The sequence below is a fragment of the Argentina silus genome, assembly GCF_951799395.1.
Source record: "Argentina silus genome assembly, chromosome: 16".
NCBI lineage: Eukaryota > Metazoa > Chordata > Actinopteri > Argentiniformes > Argentinidae > Argentina > Argentina silus.
This window is the reverse complement of record NC_139670.1, coordinates 2804303-2826802: the sequence shown is the minus strand read 5'-3', so window position 1 is coordinate 2826802 and position 22500 is coordinate 2804303. Positions and strand designations below refer to the sequence as shown.

Below are 22500 nucleotides of genomic sequence, written 5' to 3'. Positions count from 1 at the left end.
CCCCCCTCTCTCTCTCTCTCTCTCTTTTCTTTTTCTTACCCCCTCTCAAGCTTTCTTCTTCAGTGACTGAACAAACAAGCAAAATACACTCACGCTCGGTGGCGCCCCCAGCATGGTTAGTGAGTTATTGGGGCACAGTCCTGCCCTGCGCCATCAAGACAAATCATGAAAAATGTTGGATCACAGGAGACTGATTGGATCTGCTGGTTTGAGCTAATTGACTGCACATATTGTCATAGTCTTTCAGGTCATGGTTGGGGACATGCAGACAACGTCACGATATGTCAGACTCAAGGCTACGATTACTAATTAGCAGAGCCATGAATACAAAAATATACGTATTATTTTAATTTGATTCCACAATTCTAGTCCATTGGGGTTCACTTCAGATGGCTTACACACGCTTGTGTATGATTGGACTATTCCGCCCCCTGTTGGTGAAAAGATGAATTGACAAGCTGTGTTGAGGAGTAGAGACAGTGAAAAAAACTACTTTTTCTGTTGAAAACGGTCTATGCAGCATCTGTAGTAGTCTCAGTGGAGGCTGGTAGAGGTAGAAATGGGAGGCCAGGCTCATTGTAATGCATGGAATGGAATGAGGAATGATATCAAACACGTGCGGACAACACACCGATGCTATCCGATGCCCTTCACAGGGAAAATAAATCCAAACAAAGGGAGATATTAAGAACATAAGGAGATGTAAAAAGTGACGTGTCCTGTGTGTCCTGTGTGTCCTGTGTGTCCTGTGTGTCCTGTGTGTCCTGTGTGTCGGCAGTCCCTGACCGTCTTCCAGAGGTCTCTGACCACCATGCAGATCCAGATCCAGGGCCTGCTGCAGTTCGCTGTGCCTCTCTTCCCCACCGCAGAGGTGAGAGTGAGTGAGTGTGTGTGTGTGTGTGTGTCTGTGTCTGTGTGTGTGTGTTTGTGTGTGTGTGTGTGTGTGTGTGTGTGTGTGCACGCGTGCCTACCTGCCTGCGTGTGTGTGTGTGTGTGTGTGTGTTTAGTGTCTGTTATGTTAGATAAGAAACTGTTATCTAGAGGAGAGTATATCCAGCCTGGCTGACTGTTTGACCCTTGGCTGCCCCACACACAGAGAGACCTGCTGGGCATACAACACCTGCTCAACTCCTCTGAGGCCAGCCTGCACCAGCTCACTGCTCTGCTGGACTGCAGGGGACTCAACAAGGTACGCCCCAACCCCGTCTGCTGAACCAATGAACTCCTGAACCAAAATGGCCGCCCTATGGGGGTGTTGCTGCAACCAATATGTCCATTCAGGCGTTAATTCTGTCGGGAATTAATTATCTTGCGTGCGTGCCTGCGTGTGTGTGTGTGTGTGTGTGTGTGTGTGGGATGTGCATATAGTCCACACAGAGCTCTAACCAAGAACAACATCCTTCATCCTCTGCCCCACTCTGGTTTTCAGAGATTCTCTAAAAAGAAGGTTTGGTTTGTGTTGTTGTAGGATTACCTGGACGCGCTGGTGGGCGTGTGTTACGACGGCGTGGAGGGCCTGCTCTACCTGTGTCTCTTCTCCATCCTGGCAGCTGTAGCTTTCTGTGCCATGCTGTGTGCCATCCCCCGGGCCTGGACCCACATCGCCAGCAGGTCTGAGCCCCTCAACATCACATCCACCATGGGGTTGGCCTTCTCAAACCATCAGAGAGCAATCCTCACACCGCCTTTGACTTATTGAGTGTCGAGGGTGAATAAAGTCGGCCAAATTGTCAACATCCTAGAGTGCCAAGGGTGACTTTATCCACCAAAAATGCATAAATGAGGATGCTTAATTTTGTAGCCAATTAAAGTGTTGTTGCTAGTAAACACCACATAGAACACTCTAGGCACTTTAAGTGGTGAGCGTTCCGGAATTCTGTGGCAGTTGGTGAGTTAAGAGAGTCTCTCTCAAACTCACTCCCGCTTTCACTATGGGGTGGTTTAATGGACACAGATTAAGCCTAGACGAAAGAGACCCAGATTAAGCCTAGACCAAATAGTACTTTTTTCATGGAGAATTCTCTATTGAATGCTATCTTTAATCCGCCACGAGGCGTTTATCAGAGAAGAACAGGCTTAGCGTACGGCCCATTACAGATATAACCAACGCGTGTGAAAGCGCCATCAACATTTTCCGCTGTTGACCTTTGACCTGTGTCTCTTCGTCTCCAGGGAGCGTGACTATGACGACATAGACGAGGAGGACCCCTTCAACCCCCAGGCCAGGCGCATGACGAGCCACACGCCCAACCACGCCAACATGCACAGCTTCTGCAGCTACAGCAGCAGCATCGGCAGCCAGAGCAGTCTGCACCCCCCCGCGGCGCAGACCGTGTCCAACGCACCTGTCTCTGAGTACATGTGAGTCTGCCTGGGGGGGGGGGGGCTGCTGTTGATCTTGTCGTTGTTGTCGTTGTTGTTGTTGTCTGTTTTAGTATCACACATTGGTTGTATCACAAATGATTGAGGTTATATTTGTGAAACTCTCTCTCTCTCTCTCTCTCTCCCTCCCTCTCTCCCTCTCAGGAACCAGGTGGCACTCTTCGGGGGAAACCCTCGGTACGAGAACGTTCCCCTGATCGGCAGAGGGTCTCCACCTCCCTCGGTGCGTTGGGCCCCAGAGGCCAAGTCCTACTTATGATGTCACTCTACCACACACTCTCTGACCAATCAGCTTTAGCCTAGAGCTGCACTGTAAAAACCTTCTCATCAGGTTTCATGTACTGTATTCAGTTCAGGACCAGTGGTTGTGACCCTGTAAGACCGTTTGTTTCCTATTTGCAGTGTCACTTCTTATAAAGATGTATTTGCTCTTTACAATGGAGCTGGAGGCACTTCCTCTACCATGTAATGCTCTTTATGCATGATGGTGTCCTGAACTTGATGGCTTAAAGTGTTGCTTTTAGGTCCTTTAAACGGTTCTGTCGTTGGTTGGTCACTTGCTATGCTTTTCTAACTGATTTGTCAGACATCAAATGATACGCTTTTTCCAGACGTTGTGCCTTCAACTATCCCACATAAACGCTGGTGTTTTGGCTCTTGAAAAGAAGAGTAAGAAAACAAGTTTAAACAGAAAACAGAAAACAAGTTGAAACACAGGCATCCTTCCAAGCCTTACCGATACTGAGACCAAACCCCAGGGACGGATCAGAGCCAGTCACTCAGTAAAAGGTCTCTTCCTCATTCCTGAGCTCATGATAAATTCACCTCCCTCGGGAACGTCGCAAAGTCGCCTCTTTAAAAACCCGTTCTTCTCCCGTGCCGACGAGACAGACAGAGCGTTTTTTGGACTGATGAATTTTTCATCAAGCTTAACCTTTCAAAGGCTTGCTGTGCCTGGTGGGGTTTAGCCAGATAAAGAGACAGAGATCTCACATGCATTGTACGGGTATCTGAGTATCTATAAATGGATCTGACATTCCTCCCCATGGGAAGCTGTTTTTAAATTTGTGTTGGTAAATTATTCCTTTAGTCGTACCTCGAATTTAAATTAGGTGTCCTTAACTGGCCTTATTCAGAACAATGGGAAACAATAACAGCCATTTCAAAGCAATAGCGTGAGTAGACAAACAGAAAAAGCTAGATATTTTATGATACAGTGTACAGTAGTATAAGATAGACTGTTTTCTATTTTCTGACCGTACAGGTACGTATGTCAAGCAAATACAGGTAACATAACATATCTCTTCAACTAAAGAGCTACAAGACAAAGACGTTTACTCACTTTGGAGTATAATGTGTGTTGTTTGAGACCTGTCTTGGTGCTTTCCCCTGCTTCCACTCACTGACTCTACCAGCCGTCTGGAGAGCCAAAAGGCAGTGGTTCTGCAGTGGGGTGTCTGTCTGTCTGTCTGTCTGTCCGTCTGTCTCCTCGATACAGACTGTACCAAGACGCCCCCTCTTCCCCCCCAACTGCAACTCTACGACACTCTACTTTTTCAGCTAACAGTTTCTTTTATATTTTTTTTGTTTGTTTGTTCGTTATTTTGTGTGTTTGTTTGTATCTTTCATTTCTTACTTCCTTCTTTTCTTTAATCAACTTATGGAGGTATACACTCAGCAATTTAGAAACAGAGTAAGTCGTTTTTCTGCTCCTCTCTGGACTTCTGTTGTCTTCAGGATAAACTCCCACTTGCTTCCTCTTTCCTTTTGTTTTTTCTCATCTCCATTTAACCCATTTCACCTTTAGAACACGGTTCTCATCATCAACTCTAGCATGGCTTTGAACGGCTAACCTCACCTTTCATGACATCATCTCATCTTCATCTCTCAGTTGTGTGTGTTTGACCCAGTCAGTCAGGTTTGTCTCCCCCTACTGTTGGGAGGGTGGTAGTGGTGTTGTCCCATCATGTCTACTCCCCAGGGGGAATGATTGTTTAATGAAGAGACATATCGGCAGCCTTGTATACATGCATGTCGTAAACCTCCCTGTGTGTAATTCTATAGTTGCCATGAAGTCCTGCTGAACTCCAGCCCTTCATGTGTGGTTCTATAGAATTCCAGAGTCATGGGTCGAATTGCAAAAAAAATCTTTCCCCGGTTCCTCGTGCCCTCTCCTCTCTTCGCCCCCTTCTCGAAAATCGCATCGGAGGAGACGTTCCGAGAGGACTTCACCCCAGACCTTCTCCTCCGATGAGTTTCGAGAAAGATGGCGAGGATGCAGGACGCGAGAAACCAGGGAAAGACTTGTGAGATTTGGTCATGGTACTGTATGCTCCCCTCATCTCCGTCTGAGAAGGCTTCACACATCGGGAGAAGCCCAGAATTCCGACCCAGCTCAATTCACTGTATATGTTCAAGTGCTTGGCATAGACACAGTACCGTCTCCCTCTCCCTTGTGTCTGGCTGGTTAAATACTGTTTTTGAAAGAGTTTTATATCTTCTCTGCTTGTCTGTGTTGTTCACCGTCAGGTGTCCTGTGCGTCTGTCTCTAACTCTGTCCCCTGTCGTCTTCTGTTCCTCCACAGTACTCACCAAGCATGAGAGCCACATACCTGTCCATGACCGAGGACCAGATCAGACACTTTGGGAATGATTTCCAGGCGTAGATCTGCCTCCCTCCCTATTCCTCTCTGTAATCTTCACACTCTCTCTCTTCCGAGAGGGATTCAAGCAGGCGAACACACACGCACGCACGCGCACACACACACACACACACACACACACACACACGAACACACACACACACACACACACATGCATGTACACAACCCTCCAGCGTGTGTGTGTGTGTATCTTTGCGGCTGCAGCACTGACCCTCTCGTCCGATCCACTGGACCACCATGGCATGAGGGCAGGTGTGTCACACACACACACTCCTCCCATTCCAAACACCCCGAACACAGTGTGTAGTATGTCTCTGTCACCATGGCTCCAGACCTTGCTGTCTCTCAGGACAACGCAACAATGCAATACTCCCACTGTTCCAAATGTGTTGTGTTCTAAATTGTATTCACATTTTTCTGCCTAAGCCCTCTTGGAAATAGTGCTAAAATGTTCTAGCTTTAGATTCTAATCACTCTTTTGTGTCTCCTACGGTTTGTTTGTTTTGACCTGATACTGGTAGCAAACACTTTGTCAGAAATGTGAAATAGAAATGATCTAATTGTTATTTCATATAACACATCTCATAACTTACAAGAGGTCCTTTGGCCATCATTCTGCTGTGTCTTTTAAGTGTGTAGTAGTGCTCAAAGCAGTGTTTGAAAACCAAACCGGCTTGATTCATTCTGATGAGACAACTTTAACAACTTTGACAGTCTACAACTTTTATAATGATTACTTTCTCAGATACACATGATTTATGTCTGTCCATTTTGAAGTGAAACTTCATATAAAACGTCATTTAAGAAAGGAAGCATGTTTTTTTGTGCCTAAAATACCCACCCCCTGTTCTTCAAGCCAGATTTTCTAATGATGTTATGACTATAGATTCATGTCTGTTAGACTTGTCTATTCCCCTCTTGCTGAAAGAGATTCTTTCCCTGACTAGCCACGATATGGACCACTGAATTATTGACAGGACCCACCATACACATACATGTACATACGTTCAAGTCTTCTGAAGAGACAATGGAAGACTACTTTTAAATTACCTTTTTAATTTTAAATTAAGTTTTGCCATGCCGGGCCACTGAAATTAAGTATACACACTGTTACAACTGAATAGTTTCGACATGAACGGGCTATGTTTTTCTTCCATTGCATAACATTTCAGCCACCACACACATCAACCATTAATTCTAGCATGCCTAAACCTTGTGAAGCACAAACCACTGACCACTGATAACGCCTTGGATACTGGTCTCAGCCATCTTAAATCAGTTACCACATTCTGTTAACAGCTTCCATGTCATTACACACACATTACACACACACACACACACACACACACACACACGCACGCACGCACGCACGCACGCACACACACACACAATCGTTTCACAGATGCCCCTTGTGTTGCTTGCTCCTCTTTATGCAGAAAGTCCTGCACAGAGTATCTGGCATAGTTACGGTTATGTTTGTCACATGGTCAAAGTAAGCTCTTAGAAATGTTTCAAGTGATTGAAGCACAAAGCTTACTGTGAGCTGGAAATGTCTCAGACCAACTTGACTTCTGTAAATAGCTTGTACAATAACAGATTGTTGTGTCTTATTTTGTAGGGGGTTTTTCTTTTCTTTTTTCGTTGTAGGGTTGTCCCGATGTGCAACAGGTTGTGCGATATCAGTAACTTGTTTCAAACCAATAAAGCCCTTATAAGAGTTATTTGCTCTGCCACAAAGGATCAGATCTATAGGGAAATGATGGCACTGTTGTGTATATATACCATATCAACTTGAGTTTTGGTCACCACTTGGAAACTTGTGCTGCTGAAAACTATCATAGTGAGAGAAGTTTTGTTCAGATAGCAGTTAACATGACTAATGATATTTGTCTTCCATTTTGAGAAAACATATCATCATACATTTGATGAGCAGCCTATTTTCATCCATTGTCAGATCATGTTTTAATTCTTTAGAGGTTTTTTTATGCAAAATGTTATTTTATTTTGTTTCAATTTGAGTGCATGTCGCACTACAACCATTGAGAGTGGTGCTTGATGTGTATGTAACCCCAGAGATGGGGTATAATTGTGAGTTAATAATAAAATACTTTTGAGTAGTATTCTCATGGTTTGTGTTGTGATCTTCATTCTATCAATGCTGAAAAGTGCACTTTATGTTATGGTTACATTCAGTGTTGTGGTAGCTACTAAATGTATTTAACTAGATCACCAATTACATTTTTTAACTTCTACTACATAGAAGCTACTTCATCCAACAGCGTTAACTGTGTTAACAGTTATTGGTAATCTTCCAGTAACTGACTGTCACATGTTGGCAACTCCATCCATGTGACAGAAAGCTGTGATTGAAACACTCTGAAATCACTGAGAAAGAACAAAATAGAGAGGTGGAGGAAAGTGGGGAGACCAGATGCAGTGAGGGATGAAATAGTATGGAAATTTGGAGGTTCGTTCAAGGTCTGGAAATAAAATAGTTGAAATACAATGTATTGTTTGTTTTCTTTTGGACAAAAATGACATTTGGAGGTGTGACAGAAGCTTACTACACCACTACTATACACGGCAAAAGTGTAGCTAACTACTGGAAACACTAATAGGGTTTAGGGTTTAGGGTTTAGGGTTTAGGGTTTAGTTGAACTCCCATCACAGGACTGTAGTTAAACTGCTGGTTGAGTTGTCGTCCATCAGGCCCGTCAGGAGCGGCGCGTTGCTAGGATACGGTCAACTACTGGCAGTCTTCACGTTAGCGTCCGGAGTGGAGAATCCAAACATTGCAGGAATACGAGAGTTTTACCGCTGTATTTCATTGTCATTTATCCCCTAAGGGGACAGGTAGGAGTACAGTAATGTATTGTGTATTCAGTTTGTTGAATGGCATTTGAACTTTCTGTGCAGTGAGTGTCATGGTACATGTTAGTTAGCTAGCTAGCTAAGTTACATCTGTGGCTCATGTGATTAGCTACCCATGCTAGCAAACAGAGCAGCTTCCTCCATGAATCTGTTGTAATGTGACAGTTTATCATTCAACAGACAGACAGACAGACAGACAGACAGGCAGGCAGACAGACAGGCAGACAGACAGGCAGGCAGGTAGACAGACAGACAGACAGACAGACAGACAGACAGACAGGCAGGTAGACAGACAGACAGACAGACAGACAGATAGGCAGGCAGGTAGACAGGCAGACAGACAGGCAGACAGACAGATAGGCAGACAGACAGACAGACAGGCAGGCAGGCAGGTAGACAGACAGACAGACAGACAGACAGACAGGCAGGCAGGTAGACAGACAGACAGGTAGGTAGACAGACAGGTAGATAGGCTGACAGACAGACAGGCAGGCAGCCAGATAGACAGCTCATTAGATAGAAATAGATAACTGCAACAATAGATGGAATGTTTCTAGTTAGGAGGAGTACCCTCTCTAGTTAATGATGTTACTGGAGACAGCAGTTGTATCAAGCCAATAAGCCTCATCATAGGAGTGGATCCCTCAAGACCAATGTTTTTAAACTTGCTTTTAATCTTTTTTTACTATTTTTATTGTTGTTTTTACTGACTGCTTTTGTTTTACTTTTTATTTATCTATCTATTCTTGTTCTCTCCATGGAATGTAGTGTCTTTGAGTACTGAGAAAAGCACTATACAAAATAAATGCATTATTATTATTAGTAGTAGTAGTAGTAGTAGTAGTAGTAGTAGTAGTATACAGTAAGGATAATGTACAGCTTAAACTGCATAGTTCATGGCAATTCAAAGTGTCGCCTAGCCTGTATCAAATGTATCTACACTCCATTTCCCAACAGGACACAAAATGGAGATCGTTTATGTGTACACGAAGAAGCGCAGCGAGTTTGGCAGACAGTGTAACTTTTCCGACCGGCCAGCTGAGTTGCATGTGGACATCATCCCTGATCCCTCTCAGGCAGTCAATTTCATTGAGAGAGACCCTTGCGATGTCCCCATACAATGTGCACAGGAGATGTCTGAACATGAGGTGAGGTGGCGGTGTACTGAATTAGCCAGTCATGTATTGCACAAGGTTTCATGGTATTCCGTTAACTAGCGTAAGTCTTAAGCAACACATACGCCTTGGGCCTATTCATGTTATTTGGGGTGTCTACGATATCAGGCAATATACCCTATTGGGAGAATTAAACCCTTGTTTGTGTTACATAATTAAGGGGTCCTGCTTCATGATGAGATAATAGGCAGCATCTGGCAGCTTATGTATATTTCATACCAGAACTGTTTATCCAGACAGACTGGCTGCCTGTAACTAGGCCAACACTCACAGCCGTTGGGAACGGTGTGTTCCAAATTTCTGCCTTGTCCTTTTGTAGGTGAACACAGAGCGCTTTGAGTCAGAGACCAGGGGGATAAACCACGTGGAGGGAGGCTGGCCGAAGGACGTCAACTCCCACGAGATGGAACAGACCATCCGCTTCAGGAAGAAAGTGGAGAAGGACGAACATTATGTCAACACCATCATGCAGCTGGGCAGCGTGAGTGTCAAAAGTCACAAGTGAAGAAGTAACAACATTAACCTAGAGTTTTGTTTTTTTTACGGTGGTTACTTGAGTGAATTAGAGAATAAAGTACATGATCTCTTCAAGGTCTAAATCCCCAGTCCAGCAGACCTCACTTCAAAAGGGCAAGTCCAATGACTAAAACCCTGATTGTCCTCAAGATAGAGACAATTCAGTGTGAGACGAAAAAGGGAGAGTGAGGGAGAATGGGAGGGGGAAAAAAAGGGAGACGGCAAGTGTAATTACAGCTACTTCTCCATCTACCCTCCCCCCCTCTATCTAACACAGAACATGGAGCACTGCATCAAACAGAACAACGCCATTGACATTTACCAAGGGTACTTTGAAGAGGAGGAGGTGGTGGAGGAATCAGAGGAGCAGCCTTATGCCAAAACCATCAACCTTTGCAGGTGCCTGCCCCCCACTTAGCCCTCACACAGGATTAACAATGGTGTAGGGCGGAAGTGTGATCAGCGTGGCAGGACGCAATGACTGTTTCTGGGTCTTTTTTCCGTATGTTTCCTCCAGGGATCCGAACGAAATCAAGCGCACTGCCACCAGTCTCTCCTGGCACCCTGACGGCGGCAATAAGATGGCGGTGGCCTACTCCTCGCTAGAGTTCCAGAAAGCCACTAAAGACATGAGCTACGACTCCTACATATGGGACATTGGTAGGCGTGATACTCTTTGTGTTGTTTCATCATTAAAGTACGCCTGGGGGGCACAAGTGGCGTAGCACACTAAGGCGCATACCATATCATCGTAAGGTCCCTGGTTCGATTCCGGCCATCGGCATATCCTGCATGTCATCCCTCCTCTCTCTCTCTCTCACCCATCCTTCCTGTCAATCTCTGCTGTCTCTATCCCAATAAAGCAGAAATGCCCTAAGAACATATTTAAAAAAATTAAAATAATGGGGCCTGGGGTATGTTTGCTACCATGGCCCTAACAACCTCAAGCTTCTTTCTAACATCTTTGTTTCCGCGACATTACAGAACAGTGCATTACAGGCGTGTAATTCTTCGATTGAGTCCAATTGGCTGTAATCGGTGGTGAGGTGAGTCACCTGTGTTGTCCCGCTTGCTTCCTCAGAGAATCCCAACAGCCCGGAGATGACCCTGAAACCCGTCTCTCCTCTCGTCTGTCTGGAGTACAACCCCAAAGACTCCCACATCCTGATCGGAGGCAGCTACAACGGCCAGATCGGTGGGTCCCTCCCTCGCACCATGTTCTCTCTGGTTTCTGCCTTCTATATTTCGTGCTTTGTGTCAGCTCCATGTGCCGTCCTAAAGGGACTACAGTGCAGAGTGCTTGGGGCATTATCCTCTCAGACTTGCAAAGTCTTTTATCCATCTCTCTTGTCTTCCTTCATGATGTGACCTGAGACCTCTGACCCTCCCTATTCTCATGCATGCTATTGAAAAACACTTTCCCCAGGCCAGTGACTGATGATTTCCCAGCCCCCCCTTCGTGGTAATTCTCAATGGAATGCATTAGCCTTAGTTACCCCCAGGGTCTGTTAGTATCACTGTTTAATGAATAGTCAAGTAAGACAAATCAACAGAGTTATGTAAGGCCAATGTTATTGTTTGTCCCGATGTTCTTTGTCTTGCATGTTATGCCTCTGGATATTGTTCAGCCCCTGATAGTTCAATACGAAACTCATGAATTTCAGATTGTGTGTCATTATTTATGTGCAAGAGTGTGTGTGTGTGCGTGCGTGAGAGAAAGAGAGAGAGAAAGAGAGAGAGAGAAAGAGAGAGAGAGAAAGAGAGAGTGTGTGTTTGTATGCGTATGCATACAGTACCCTGACTAACATGTCACTGAGCAGCTTATTGGGACACTCGCAAAGGGAGCCAGCCGGTGGAAATGTCCACCATAGAGCACAGCCACAGAGACCCTGTCTACAAAGTCATCTGGTTGCAGTCAAAGACTGGAACCGATGCCTTCTCGGCGTCTACCGACGGCCAGGTGAGCCAAGCGTCCACGCAGATATAAAAGGCACCTGTCACCTAATCCGCTTTCTCAAGCCAAGCCGGAACAATAGGGTAGAGTGGCTCTAAACCCTTAGGGCCCAAGGGCAGTGAAGTCTGATACCCCTGGTCAGACTGCACTTTCTCTGACCTTCAACTCTGCCATTTGCCCATAGCCAGATGTTATGTAATCTGACGTGAGTCTTATCAAGGGAAACCGTTACTCTCTGCCCCTGAGTTGGCCACTGGTCTCTCTGAAAATATATTTTTTTAAAAACTGTAAAAAAAAATATATATATATATGTTATTGTCAACGCAATATGGAAATTTGCCTTGGGCTTCAAGTTGGCAGACATACACATACTGCAAAGCATGAACATCAAACATGAAAAACATGAAACATGTCTGTCCTACAGGTGCTGTGGTGGGACATCCGTAAGATGAGCGAGCCCACCGAGAGGCTGGTGCTGGACCCCAGTAAGAAGGGAAACCTGGATAACGCCCTGGGGGCCATCTCTCTGGAGTTTGAGACCACCATGGTGAGGCTCTCATCGTGACATCTCTGTTTCTATGAATGCGTATGAATTTGTATGATAAGAACTGTCTGTAGGTTTCAGATTGTGTTTAATACACTGGTTCGAAAATACACAATTGTGTTGCGTTTGCTTTGCACACATGGGGCATTGAACGTGGTGTTTCTGATTGTGTGTTTCAGCCCACCAAGTTCATGGTGGGGACAGAGCAAGGGCTGGTGGTCTCCTGCAACCGCAAGGCTAAGACCCCGGCAGAGAAGATAGTCTGTACGTACAGCGGCCACCACGGCCCCATCTACGCCCTGCAGAGGAACCCCTTCTTCCCCAAGAACTTCCTGACCATCGGCGATTGGACGGCCCGCATCTGGTCCGAAGACATCAAGGAGTCCTCCATCATGTGGACAAAGTAAGGGCCCCTGAGAAAACCAGCATTACTAGAATACCGTTTTTTTTCCAAACGCATTTTTTTTTGTTACCAGAGATTTGGCACCCAGCTCCAAGCCTGTTTTCACTACTGCAGGTACCACATGGCCTACCTGACAGACGGATGCTGGAGTCCAGTACGACCCTCAGTGTTCTACACCATCAAAATGGACGGGACGCTCGACGTGTGGGACTTCCTCTTCAAACAGAACGACCCCACCCTCAGTCTGAAAGTATGTCCCTTCGCCTGTCCATGTGGGCTACACAAATGTCTCATCTCTCAAAGGTCTGCAACGCCTAAATAATCATGTGAAACCTCTCTGTTGTTGTTGTTGTTGTTGTTGTTGTTGTTATTGTTGGCAGGTGTGTGACGAGGCCCTGAACAGCCTGCGGGTACAGGACAACGGGCGCTTCCTGGCGTGTGGCTCCCAGGCGGGCACGTGCACCCTGCTGGAGATCTCCACAGGACTGTGCACCCTGCAGAGGAACGAGAAGGCCCTGGCCACCGCGGTGAGAACCAACAACCGACACAGTACCTCACCCGGTACCATCCCTGCCCTGCTATGCTCAGCACTGGCCTACAGAGACAGTCCTGACCTACTGCCTCTGTAGGAGGCTAGCTACGGTGTCCAACCACCAGTGAGAGTAATCTCCTAACTAACAAAGTCATCATACCCCACCTCTAACTTGCTGTACTCTTCTACTCTGTCCTGACCTATCTGTACGTGTGTGTGTGTGTGTGTGGAACCTCACTGTTATCAGCCATTTTTTTCTGTAAACGAACAGCGGTCGTGACTTCTGTCTCCGACCCCCTGTGTCTGTTCTGTTTGCCTCAGATGTTTGAGCGGGAGACCAAGCGGGAGAAGATCCTGGAGGCACGCCACCGCGAGATGCGTCTGAAGGAGCGCAGCCGCTCGGAGCAGAGCAAGGACGAAGACACCAGGGAGACCGGAGAGGGGGAGGAGACCTCGGAGGAGCTGGTCATACGCACCGAGGCCGAGTTCTACGAGATCGTAGAGGCTGAGACGAGGAAGAGAGAGAAGGAAGATAAAAAGAAGGTCAGCACTGATTATTCATAGTCGTGTAGGTTGTGAAAGGTTTACAGGTTAGAGATAAGGAGAGAAAGGGAGTTTATCGGGACAGAAATGTAATTGGGACGAAATCTCTGAAATCCCAGCCGTTGGCGTTGCGCAAAAGCTGAATTTTTACCCATAAGCTTTAGTTTTTACCAATGATGTCGCTGGTATTCTAGTCTCAAGTGGGACATGACCACTGATAGCTACCTGTCAAGCGTAGCAGTAACCTTTTGTTCAGGGGTGACAAATTGCTCCTTGTTTTGGCCCACTGGCCCATTAAGATAAGAGCCTGTCCTGGGGTCTATATATAGCTGTCCCTGCTTCTCTAGGAAGGGGATGCATTGGAGGGAAAAATCTATAACCTCTCATTTAGCAAACACAGTACAGTACCAAGAGTTATTCACAGGCTCACTCACCGTTTTCCTTTGTTACTCCTGCAATACGTATTGTTATTTTTTTACCTTTTGGAAGGAAAACTCCCAAAATATTTCATAGAAGGGAAATAAGAGTGAATGGATTTTTTTCATCATCTTTGACTTTTGACTTTTTCATTTACGAATGACTGCTGATTTACGAATGACTGCTGATTTACGAATGACTGCTGATTGAAGCTGAGCACCAGTGTCTTATTGGTTGTCCACACGTCTCTTTTCAGGAGAAAGACATCTGTGAAGAGAAAGAAGACGAGGTCACGCCATAGCAACATGATTTTCTGCATTGCAATGTCATCTTGAGTAATATGCAAATAAAGCCAGTGACCATTTTGTATTACAGTCATTATCCATGAGTCACACGGTACTCAGTGAGGGATTGAGTTGCTGCTCATGTTTAATTCCATTTATTTGATTGTATCTGTAAGTCATTTGGGCTGGCTTTATTGATTAAAGGAAATGTATTTTGCTAAGAGTGGGTTTTGGAATTTTGTTATTGAAGAAATCATGAAAAAAATGGTCAGTGTTTGTTGTATGAAATAAGTCCCATTGTGTGAATCAGTCATATCAGAGGTGGTCCGTCATGGATGTGCAGCTGCATTTCAAGAGCACATTGTGATTGTATAGAACAACACTTTGTTGATGGAGAGAAATGATGGAGGTTTGAAGGTGGCCCAAAAATACATGCATATTAGAATAGGTTGCATTAACATAAGCACTCTCAGTATGAAATGTTTGGTCGCATAAGGCACTGCTGTTGTATTAGCACTGTACATTTCCCTCCAGAACAAATGAATGCGACTAATGTCATGTCGTTTTCACGTTTGTCATGTGTTCTACTGTCGTCTTAATAGCCCTAATTCACTAGCCTTGAAACGACATTTACATTGCACCTGCAGTGTTGAAGTCAGGGCATGCGTAATTTGGAGAGAAGTTGCGCACAACGCTCCATAGGTTTATCCACCAGATGTCGTCACAGCTCTATAGAACTCAAAGAGGCAGGTTGCTTTGGTGCCTCGCCTCAGATTATCTGTAGGCTGTACTGTATGAGCCCCTGGTGAATGCCGCTGTAGTGAGTACACTTCACTACTGATCTCTAAGGGGATCCAGGAACAACACATGAGGCGTCGCAGAAGAGGGCAGTGAACGAAATAGAAACCTAGTAGCAGGTGGGCTGCAGGCAGGACCGACACCTGACAATCTCTATTTACGTCGTCGTAACTTCATGTGTGTGAGATAGCGATGACGGGATAATGTATACTTTTACTGTAAACAAAATAGACTAAACGGACGTTTGACGCGCTTGTATCGGGCTTTGTTTGAGAGGACGCATCTCTTGCTAATAGGCTATTGTGTAACATTATAAAGAGGTCGTAGAGATATTTTTTTAATTTGTCCTGGCTATTTTGTTATTAGAGATCACTTGGCAGTTGCCGTCGACAGAGTTAGATATTGGACAAGCGGTACAGGTGGTTTTCAGAGGGGCCATACAGGTATTGCGCAGGATGGATGAGTGTCCAGTTTAGTGTAGATACTATTTTCCATCAAGTCGAGGACTCCAAGCAGAAGTGGCCATGAAGGACACGGGGGAATCAAAGGACCACCAACTAACAGTAAGTAGGGTACAATAATGTACTGCAGTGTTATTAGCTTATTAAATACATGCTTATTATTTAATATAGGTCATCCTGGAGAAGACTGTCATTTCATTATTTACACAGTTGAGTGATGTAAAAGAAGAGTTGACCTACTGTAGGCTACATCCTTATGTCCACACCTGTTGATACACAGGGCAAATTATATGTAGACACAGTGGCTGTATACTTTTCAAATGTTTACAAAGTGAATAGGCTTGGGCCTACTAGAAAATAGAACAACAAAAATCTATTTTCTCCGAGGCCTAAGCCTGTTCACTATACATTTTGATATCTTATCACATTGCATCTTGATATCTATCACTTCTGGCTTCATGCAAGTGGTGGACTGAACAGGTTTCTGTGGTATAAGTTGTTGTTTGCAGTAACACATACTGTATCACCAGCCTTTGATATCAGTCACTGTGTACTGCCGTAGGCCAACGCACACATAAGACTTGTTCACTGTTGATATCGTGGCTGTATCAGTCTCTTGCTGTGCCATTAGAGTTCTGATGTCCAGGACCCTGCTGTGATAGTAATAACATCTAGAGAAAGGATTCATCTCCAGTAAAAGCACTTTCCCTGCAGGGCATAATTGAAAAACCCTCTCCCTTGAAGAAATGTTTTGACAGAGAGAGAGAGAGAGCCAGCACAAAAGATATAGATGGGCTAATGTCAGAGTGACGATACTGTACTTTCTGGTTATGACACTAAAGTTATTCTGTTTGTGTAACAACTTGAGACATCACAGCTTTATAGCTTTTTGCTTCAGGTCTCAAGTGGGTTGAGCATTTGAAGTCTGAAAAGACATATCTTTGTTTTCAACGTCGAATCGATGGCTCTTCAACTCTGTGTTGTTGAGTTGTTCTTTTTGCGGGAGCCTTGAGCTCCCGATGCTCACATCTCTAAGAACAACGTTCACTGTGTGTCGTCTACTGACTTCATTACAGTCACTTTTGCAAACATGTCTGCCATGTCTAGTGTTTGAAAATAGCTAATCATTTCTGATAGATAACTAATGCCGATATTACAATTATAATTGAGTTAATGTGTTGCTCCTGGCTCGGCGGAACAACATTAAGCTTGTGGTTGTGAATGATTCCCAATCAACACTATTGCTGCATTGTGAATTAAATGATCTCCTCGAAGCCCATTAGAAATGATTAGCTGTGAAAGCTCTAATCAGGCTCTGTGTTGCTGTTGCTGTTGTTGCTGTTGTTGTTGCTGTTGTTGTTGTTGTTGTTGTTGTTGTTGTTGTTGATGTGCTCATCTGTTTCCCAGGTTGCCTTGCGTATCCGACCCCTCAGCGATTCTGAACAGGAGGAGGCGGCCACTATCGTGGCTCACAGACTTGATGAACAGGTGAGATGGCCATCCTGTGTGTGTGTGTGTGTGTGTGTGTGTGTGTGTGTGTGTGTGCGTGCGTGCGTGCGTGCGTGCGTGCGTGCGTGCGTGCGTGCGTGCGTGAAATGGGGGTGTTTCCGTTTAAGGCCTCTCTCTCATCCTGTCACAAGGCCCTGGTCCACATCTATAATGTATCTGCAGTTGCCTGCACTGTTCAGAGACCACAGTACAGGACCACGATGCCTCATGCCAGCCTGCAGCCGTGAGTCAGGCCTACGGTATGAGTCAGGTCCGTTTCACTTGAAGACGACAGAGACTCGTACTCCCGGTGTGTGACTCAGCATGTTGTTGTGGTTGTAGAGAGTGACCTTTCTGACGGAGGACGGGCTTGGATTCCGTCAGGAGGACGGCCAAGAGTGTTCTAGAAAATGTGGACATTGTGAACGTGTGAAACAGACTCATGCTGTTATTTGATGCTCGTAGTCCCGTACTCAAAAGCCACCCACTGTTTAAGAGACAGTGTGTGATGATGAGAGTGATGATGATGGCGATGGTAATGATGATGATGGTGATGATGATGATGATGGTGATGATGATGATGGTAATGATGATGATGATGATGGTGGTGATGATGATGTAATGATGGTGATGATGATGATGATGGTGATGATGATGATGATGATTGTGATGATGATGATGATGATTGTGATGATGATGATGGTGACGATGGTGATGATGGTGTAACGATGGTGGTGGCGGAGGCAGTGGCGGTGGCGGTGGCGGTGGCGGTGGTGGGTGGCAGTGAGTGATCGGTCTTGGTAATGTGATGTTGACGTGGTGTTCCTCCTGTGGACAAGCTGGTCCAGGTATTAGTGGTTGTTGTAGGTGAGAGGCAGCTTTGTTGGTAAGCTAATATAGGTCAAACGCCAGGTAAACAATAGACTTACTCTCTCAATGATCTAAACATAGCCCCATCTGTACGGCCAAGCGCGGGTGTACTGGTGTACGATTGTCAATATAGACAACTGTCAATAAAGTAGTTTTCTTGACCAACAGCTTTGCCTCTAAGACGCAGCCAGTTTCTTAAAGCTAATCCGTATTATTTGTGAGTGAGGGACTGGGAGCTTACTGTCAGAGGCTGTCTGTGTCTCTCAAAAGCAATTCAATTACACCAAGACTTACTTACCCAGCAACTCTCTGCCATGACATCACCCAGGAGTAAGCATAGACCCCCCCAGAGGGATGAAGTAGATGTTGCTGACACAGCCTAGCCTACGGTGGAGCTTCTGTTATTGTCACTGACTCGTACTGTATATTCAACAGAAACCGCTGCCTGTGTTTTTCTCAATTATTAATACAGTCACTTGACTACTTACCATATTTAATTCTACGGTCCTTACACTTCCTATCACAACAGGTATACCGTATGTATTTACAGTCAATTATTATGGTCACAGTTTGGATGAACTAATTGATTCATTGTGATAGTGATAACCCTAACCATTTAAGAATATTATAAATAGCCTTTGAGGTCACCTCTTATTTCTTACAGCGAAAGGGCTTTCCGGTAAGTTCTATATTGCCGGCTGCCTCATATCAGTGTGTTATTACAGCCGAGGGCTTACGGTCGGTACAATACAAACAGGCTCTGGAGGCTGTGTGTGTGTGTGTGTGTGTGTGTGTGTGTGTGTGTGCGGTCAGTACAATACAAACAGGCTCTGGAGGCCGTGGTGGAGTGTGTGCAGAGTGCAGGGCTTACCTAATGTGTGTTGGCTGACATGAATGAAGGGGAGATAGAGAGAAAGTACACCTCCAACCTTGTTCAGCCGCGACCACTGACACACACACACACACAGCCACACACACACACACACACACACACACACACACACACACACACACACGCACACACACACACACACACACAGATTCACAGATAAATACGCTGAATCGCTGACAAGCCTAAAAAGGCCTCTCCTGATTGTGTTTGTCCAGCAGGCACCATATGGCTCAGCATGCTCCAGGTACAGCTGAGACAGATTAGCTGGGGTTGGCTGGTAGCTGGTAGCTGGTAGCTGGTAGCTGGGTGGTGGATGGATGGTGGATGGATGGTAGCTGGTAGCTGGTAGCTGGGTGGTGGATGGATGGTGGATGCCCGTTCTCCCAGTGGTAGACGACTCAGCAACGGCTTAGCCTAAGATGAGTTCACCCAAGGACTTGGGAGACTAAGCTTGCTGCCACCTGCTCTGTGTTTGTTTGTGTGTGTGTGTGTGTGTGTGTGTGTGCGCGCGCGCGCGTGCATGCGTGTGTGGCTCGAGTCACCCTGTTGCCTAGAGATTCATCATCCAAGCCAAGTCAATACAGCATAGAGAGGTGGATGCAGTGTTCCTGTGTCCTTTGGGAGACGAGGGGAAGTCACGAGGTTTAGTGCACCTCTAAGAATGGGATTCAGTGGCTCAGACAAAGGGTTTCCAACCATGTCTCTGAGATCAGGGCTTGAAACGACCATTAGGCACGGGTGAAGTGTGAACATCTTCATTACGTTTCATGACGTTTACAGGATGACTCTGCCTTGCGTTGCCCTGCTGGATCGTAGGTTCATTGTTTTCATTGTTGGGTTGTTCTTCAGACCAGATGTCCGAGGATGGCCTGGTTTTCTCATAACCATAAAGAAAATATATTGTTGCCTGTGATTGTGTTGTGACTGGAGACAATGGCGTCCATAATCCTGTTATGATCTGGTAATCCTCCTCATTACGCAGAGAGACCAACTCAAACTACCACAGTATCACCAAGCCAAATGTTTTGCACCGTACAGGTTTGCAGCGTTGGTTTTTACATTCTCTACGATAAACCACGTTTTGTATCCTGCAGAGACTTAGCCATTTAGCTTAGCATACATTGTTTATGACTCCCTGACCAGGTTTTTCCTCGCTAGAAGTCAGGTTAATCTTCTCTTCCTAGAAAGCCACCGGACTGGCACTGTGTGTTGTGTGTCCCGCCAACACGGTGATGATGAGGACGTCGAGACAGGCCTTAACCCTGACAGTGTTAACCCTCTGTAGAGATTATATTCAGAGTCAAGGAAAAAAGATGGCCGCTCTGCTGTCCTGAGGAGTCACCTGAAGAGCCCGGACGCCTGATACACAGTAAATGAGCTCACCTCACTGATTCCATTAGCTCTACACTACTAAGCTACATGTGTGGCGATGAGCAGTGTTTAGAAGTAAGTCTTGGAACGGATCCAAAAACTACAGCTATGGCTCAGACATACCTTTCTTTATATATATATATATTTTTAGGGCACTTCTGCTTTTTTTATTGGGATAGAGACAGTAGAGATTGAGAGGAAGGATGGGAGAGAGAGAGGAGGGATGACATGCAGGATATGTCGATGGCCGGAATCGAACCAGGGACCTTGCGATGATATGGTATGCGCCTTAGTGTGCTACGCCACTGAGCGCCCCCAGACATGCCTTTCTTAGCGTTTATCCAACATGTTGTTATTGGGTTGAGTAGACTCCTAAAGAGGAGCCTTGCCCTTAATACGGAACATTTCCCCGAGACATGTTCCACTGTTCCAACTTGATCCACTGTATCCACTCATGTACTCATGTACAGTACCAGTCAAAAGTTTGGACACACCTTGCCAAGAGTGTGCAAAGCTGTCATCAAAGCAAAAGGTGGCTACTTTGAAGAATCTAAAATATAAACCATATTCTGGTTTGTTTAACACTTTTTTGTTTACTACATAATTCCATATGTGTTCCTTCATAGTTTTGATGTCTTCAATATTAATCTACAATGTAGAAATAAAAAATAAAAATAAAGAAAAACCATTGAATGAGAAGGTGTGTCCAAACCTTTGACTGGTACTGTATATAATAGCATTATACAGAGAATGCCCTCCATAAGTCCTGCCCTTTAACCTCTTTTGTTTGAGTTCAAATCCAAACTGTCAGAGTACAGAGCTAAACGAAGACAAAATGCTTCCTCTTTCCACTGCTGACGGAGAGCTCTGTCTTTTCATGCTAGATGCCTAACCAGGGAATGTGTGTGCTGTAATTGCCTAAAAAAGACTGTGGTAAAAGTGTGTGTTTCTTTATCTGAGAGTCTGGCCTGGTGGTGAGTGGCGGAGCAGTGTGTGCCATGCCGGCCGTGTCTCCCTCCCGTAGCTTTACGGCCCATTAACGGCCTCTCTGGCTGGAACGGCCTGTCACCCGCGCTCCACACACACACATAGGCCCGTGGTTTATGGGAAGGCCTTGTCGCCATGGAGACCCTCAAGACAAGGTCAGGGCTATTGTTTGTGTTGTTGTTCAGTAGTTGTAGTAGTCAGGAGGGGAGGTGGGGGGGGGGGGGGGGGGGAGAGAGGGAGAGAGAGGGGGGGGGGTGCTTCAGCTCTGGGAGGCCTGAGAGGAAGATGGGTCGGACAGCTGGGGGTGTCTCTTGCCCCTCCTGTGCTCTCATTGGTTGGTTCCGAGATGGATTCCGTAAAGGTGTTCTTTTTCCGGTGGGTTTTTTGTGTTTGTGGTGACAGGAGGCTTTCTGTTGTACTGAAGCTGGTGTGGATTGTAAGAGTCACAGTGATTACAGCACACAAAGTAATGACAGTGGCTGTACATGTTGAGCCTTTCAGTTCCTCAGCTCTCTGCTTGTTTGGAGATGAAGGAGAGACCTCTTATCATCAGTCCCCCCCCCCCGCCCCCTCCTCCTCCTCCCCCCGCCACGTCCCCGGAGAGGAACAGCAAGTTCAAAACAAAACATGCATAACCACCAGATTTTCCCACAATGCATCTCATGTGTTTACCTGGACACACAACACTCTCTCTCTTTCAGAAACAGGTGGCTTATTCAAACCTCCACCAGAGAGGGAGAGAGAGAGAGAGAGAGAGAGAGAGAGAGAGAGAAAGTCAGAAAGGGAGAAAAAAGTCGTCTCCCCAGAGTTCCCATGGAAAAGATTGAGGTCAATAAAACAAAGAGGCGCATTCATCTCCAGCTCCGAGCAGGAGTCTACTCTACACCTGATAACATGGTGCCATGAATCGACAAATTCTCTCCTTTGTGGACAACAAAGCAGCATTGCCTGAGCATTGTGCATTCTGTTTCTGCCTTCTGTCCAGATGTCCCCGTGAAAAGAGATTCAAATTGCTTTCACCTTGGGCCACACAATGGAGAGTCAGACTCAGCGCAAAAATTGCTCTGAGGCAAGGCATGGTGAACACCGTTGGGGGAGATTGGGGGAGAGCGAGGGAGGGAAGAAGAGAGGGAGAGAGAGAGAGAGAGGGAGCGAGGGCGGTAATTCAAAACGGATGAAAGATACTCATTTGTAGGCTAATTTGCATCTTTGGTTTTAAAACGACCTCCCTCTCTCCTGTCCTCCACGTTCTACGTCCCCACCGCTCACCTCGCCGGGCCTACAAACCATCCGGTTTGTTCCCATTTCTAAAATAGAACAGCCACACAATGGGCTCGTTAGAAAGTCTG

At 45.8% G+C, this 22500-nt stretch overlaps 3 protein-coding genes across 4 annotated transcripts in view; all 3 read left to right on the top strand.

The window, feature by feature from the left end:
- ttyh2 (tweety family member 2) overlaps positions 1–7161 on the top strand; it is a gene marked incomplete at its 5' end in the record, with an annotated part of 20463 nt that extends 13302 nt beyond the window's left edge. The window contains 6 exons of the mRNA XM_083687385.1: positions 779–871; positions 1097–1189; positions 1469–1611; positions 2173–2361; positions 2527–2605; positions 4968–7161. Of these exons, the coding sequence (XP_083543511.1) occupies positions 779–871; positions 1097–1189; positions 1469–1611; positions 2173–2361; positions 2527–2605; positions 4968–5048 (678 nt within the window). The 3' untranslated portion in view covers positions 5049–7161. The remainder of the gene's footprint in view (positions 1–778; positions 872–1096; positions 1190–1468; positions 1612–2172; positions 2362–2526; positions 2606–4967) is intronic.
- Positions 7162–8881: 1720 nt separating this feature from the next.
- Positions 8882–14345, top strand: dnai2b (dynein, axonemal, intermediate chain 2b; the record flags this gene model as incomplete). The annotated part of the gene is made up of 12 exons (XM_083688039.1): positions 8882–9064; positions 9411–9572; positions 9885–10006; positions 10125–10267; positions 10689–10802; positions 11428–11567; positions 11986–12108; positions 12285–12508; positions 12623–12758; positions 12889–13035; positions 13362–13583; positions 14257–14345. 12 exons carry the CDS (start codon positions 8882–8884, stop codon positions 14299–14301), a joined length of 1761 nt encoding a protein of 586 aa, XP_083544165.1. The 3' UTR covers positions 14302–14345.
- Positions 14346–15491: 1146 nt separating this feature from the next.
- Positions 15492–22500, top strand: part of kif19 (kinesin family member 19) — a 36832-nt gene continuing 29823 nt past the window's right edge. For both annotated transcript variants that reach the window (XM_083687060.1, XM_083687059.1), the window contains exons 1-2: positions 15492–15645; positions 16951–17031. In XM_083687060.1, the coding sequence (XP_083543186.1) occupies positions 15607–15645; positions 16951–17031 (120 nt within the window). In that variant the 5' untranslated portion in view covers positions 15492–15606. The remainder of the gene's footprint in view (positions 15646–16950; positions 17032–22500) is intronic.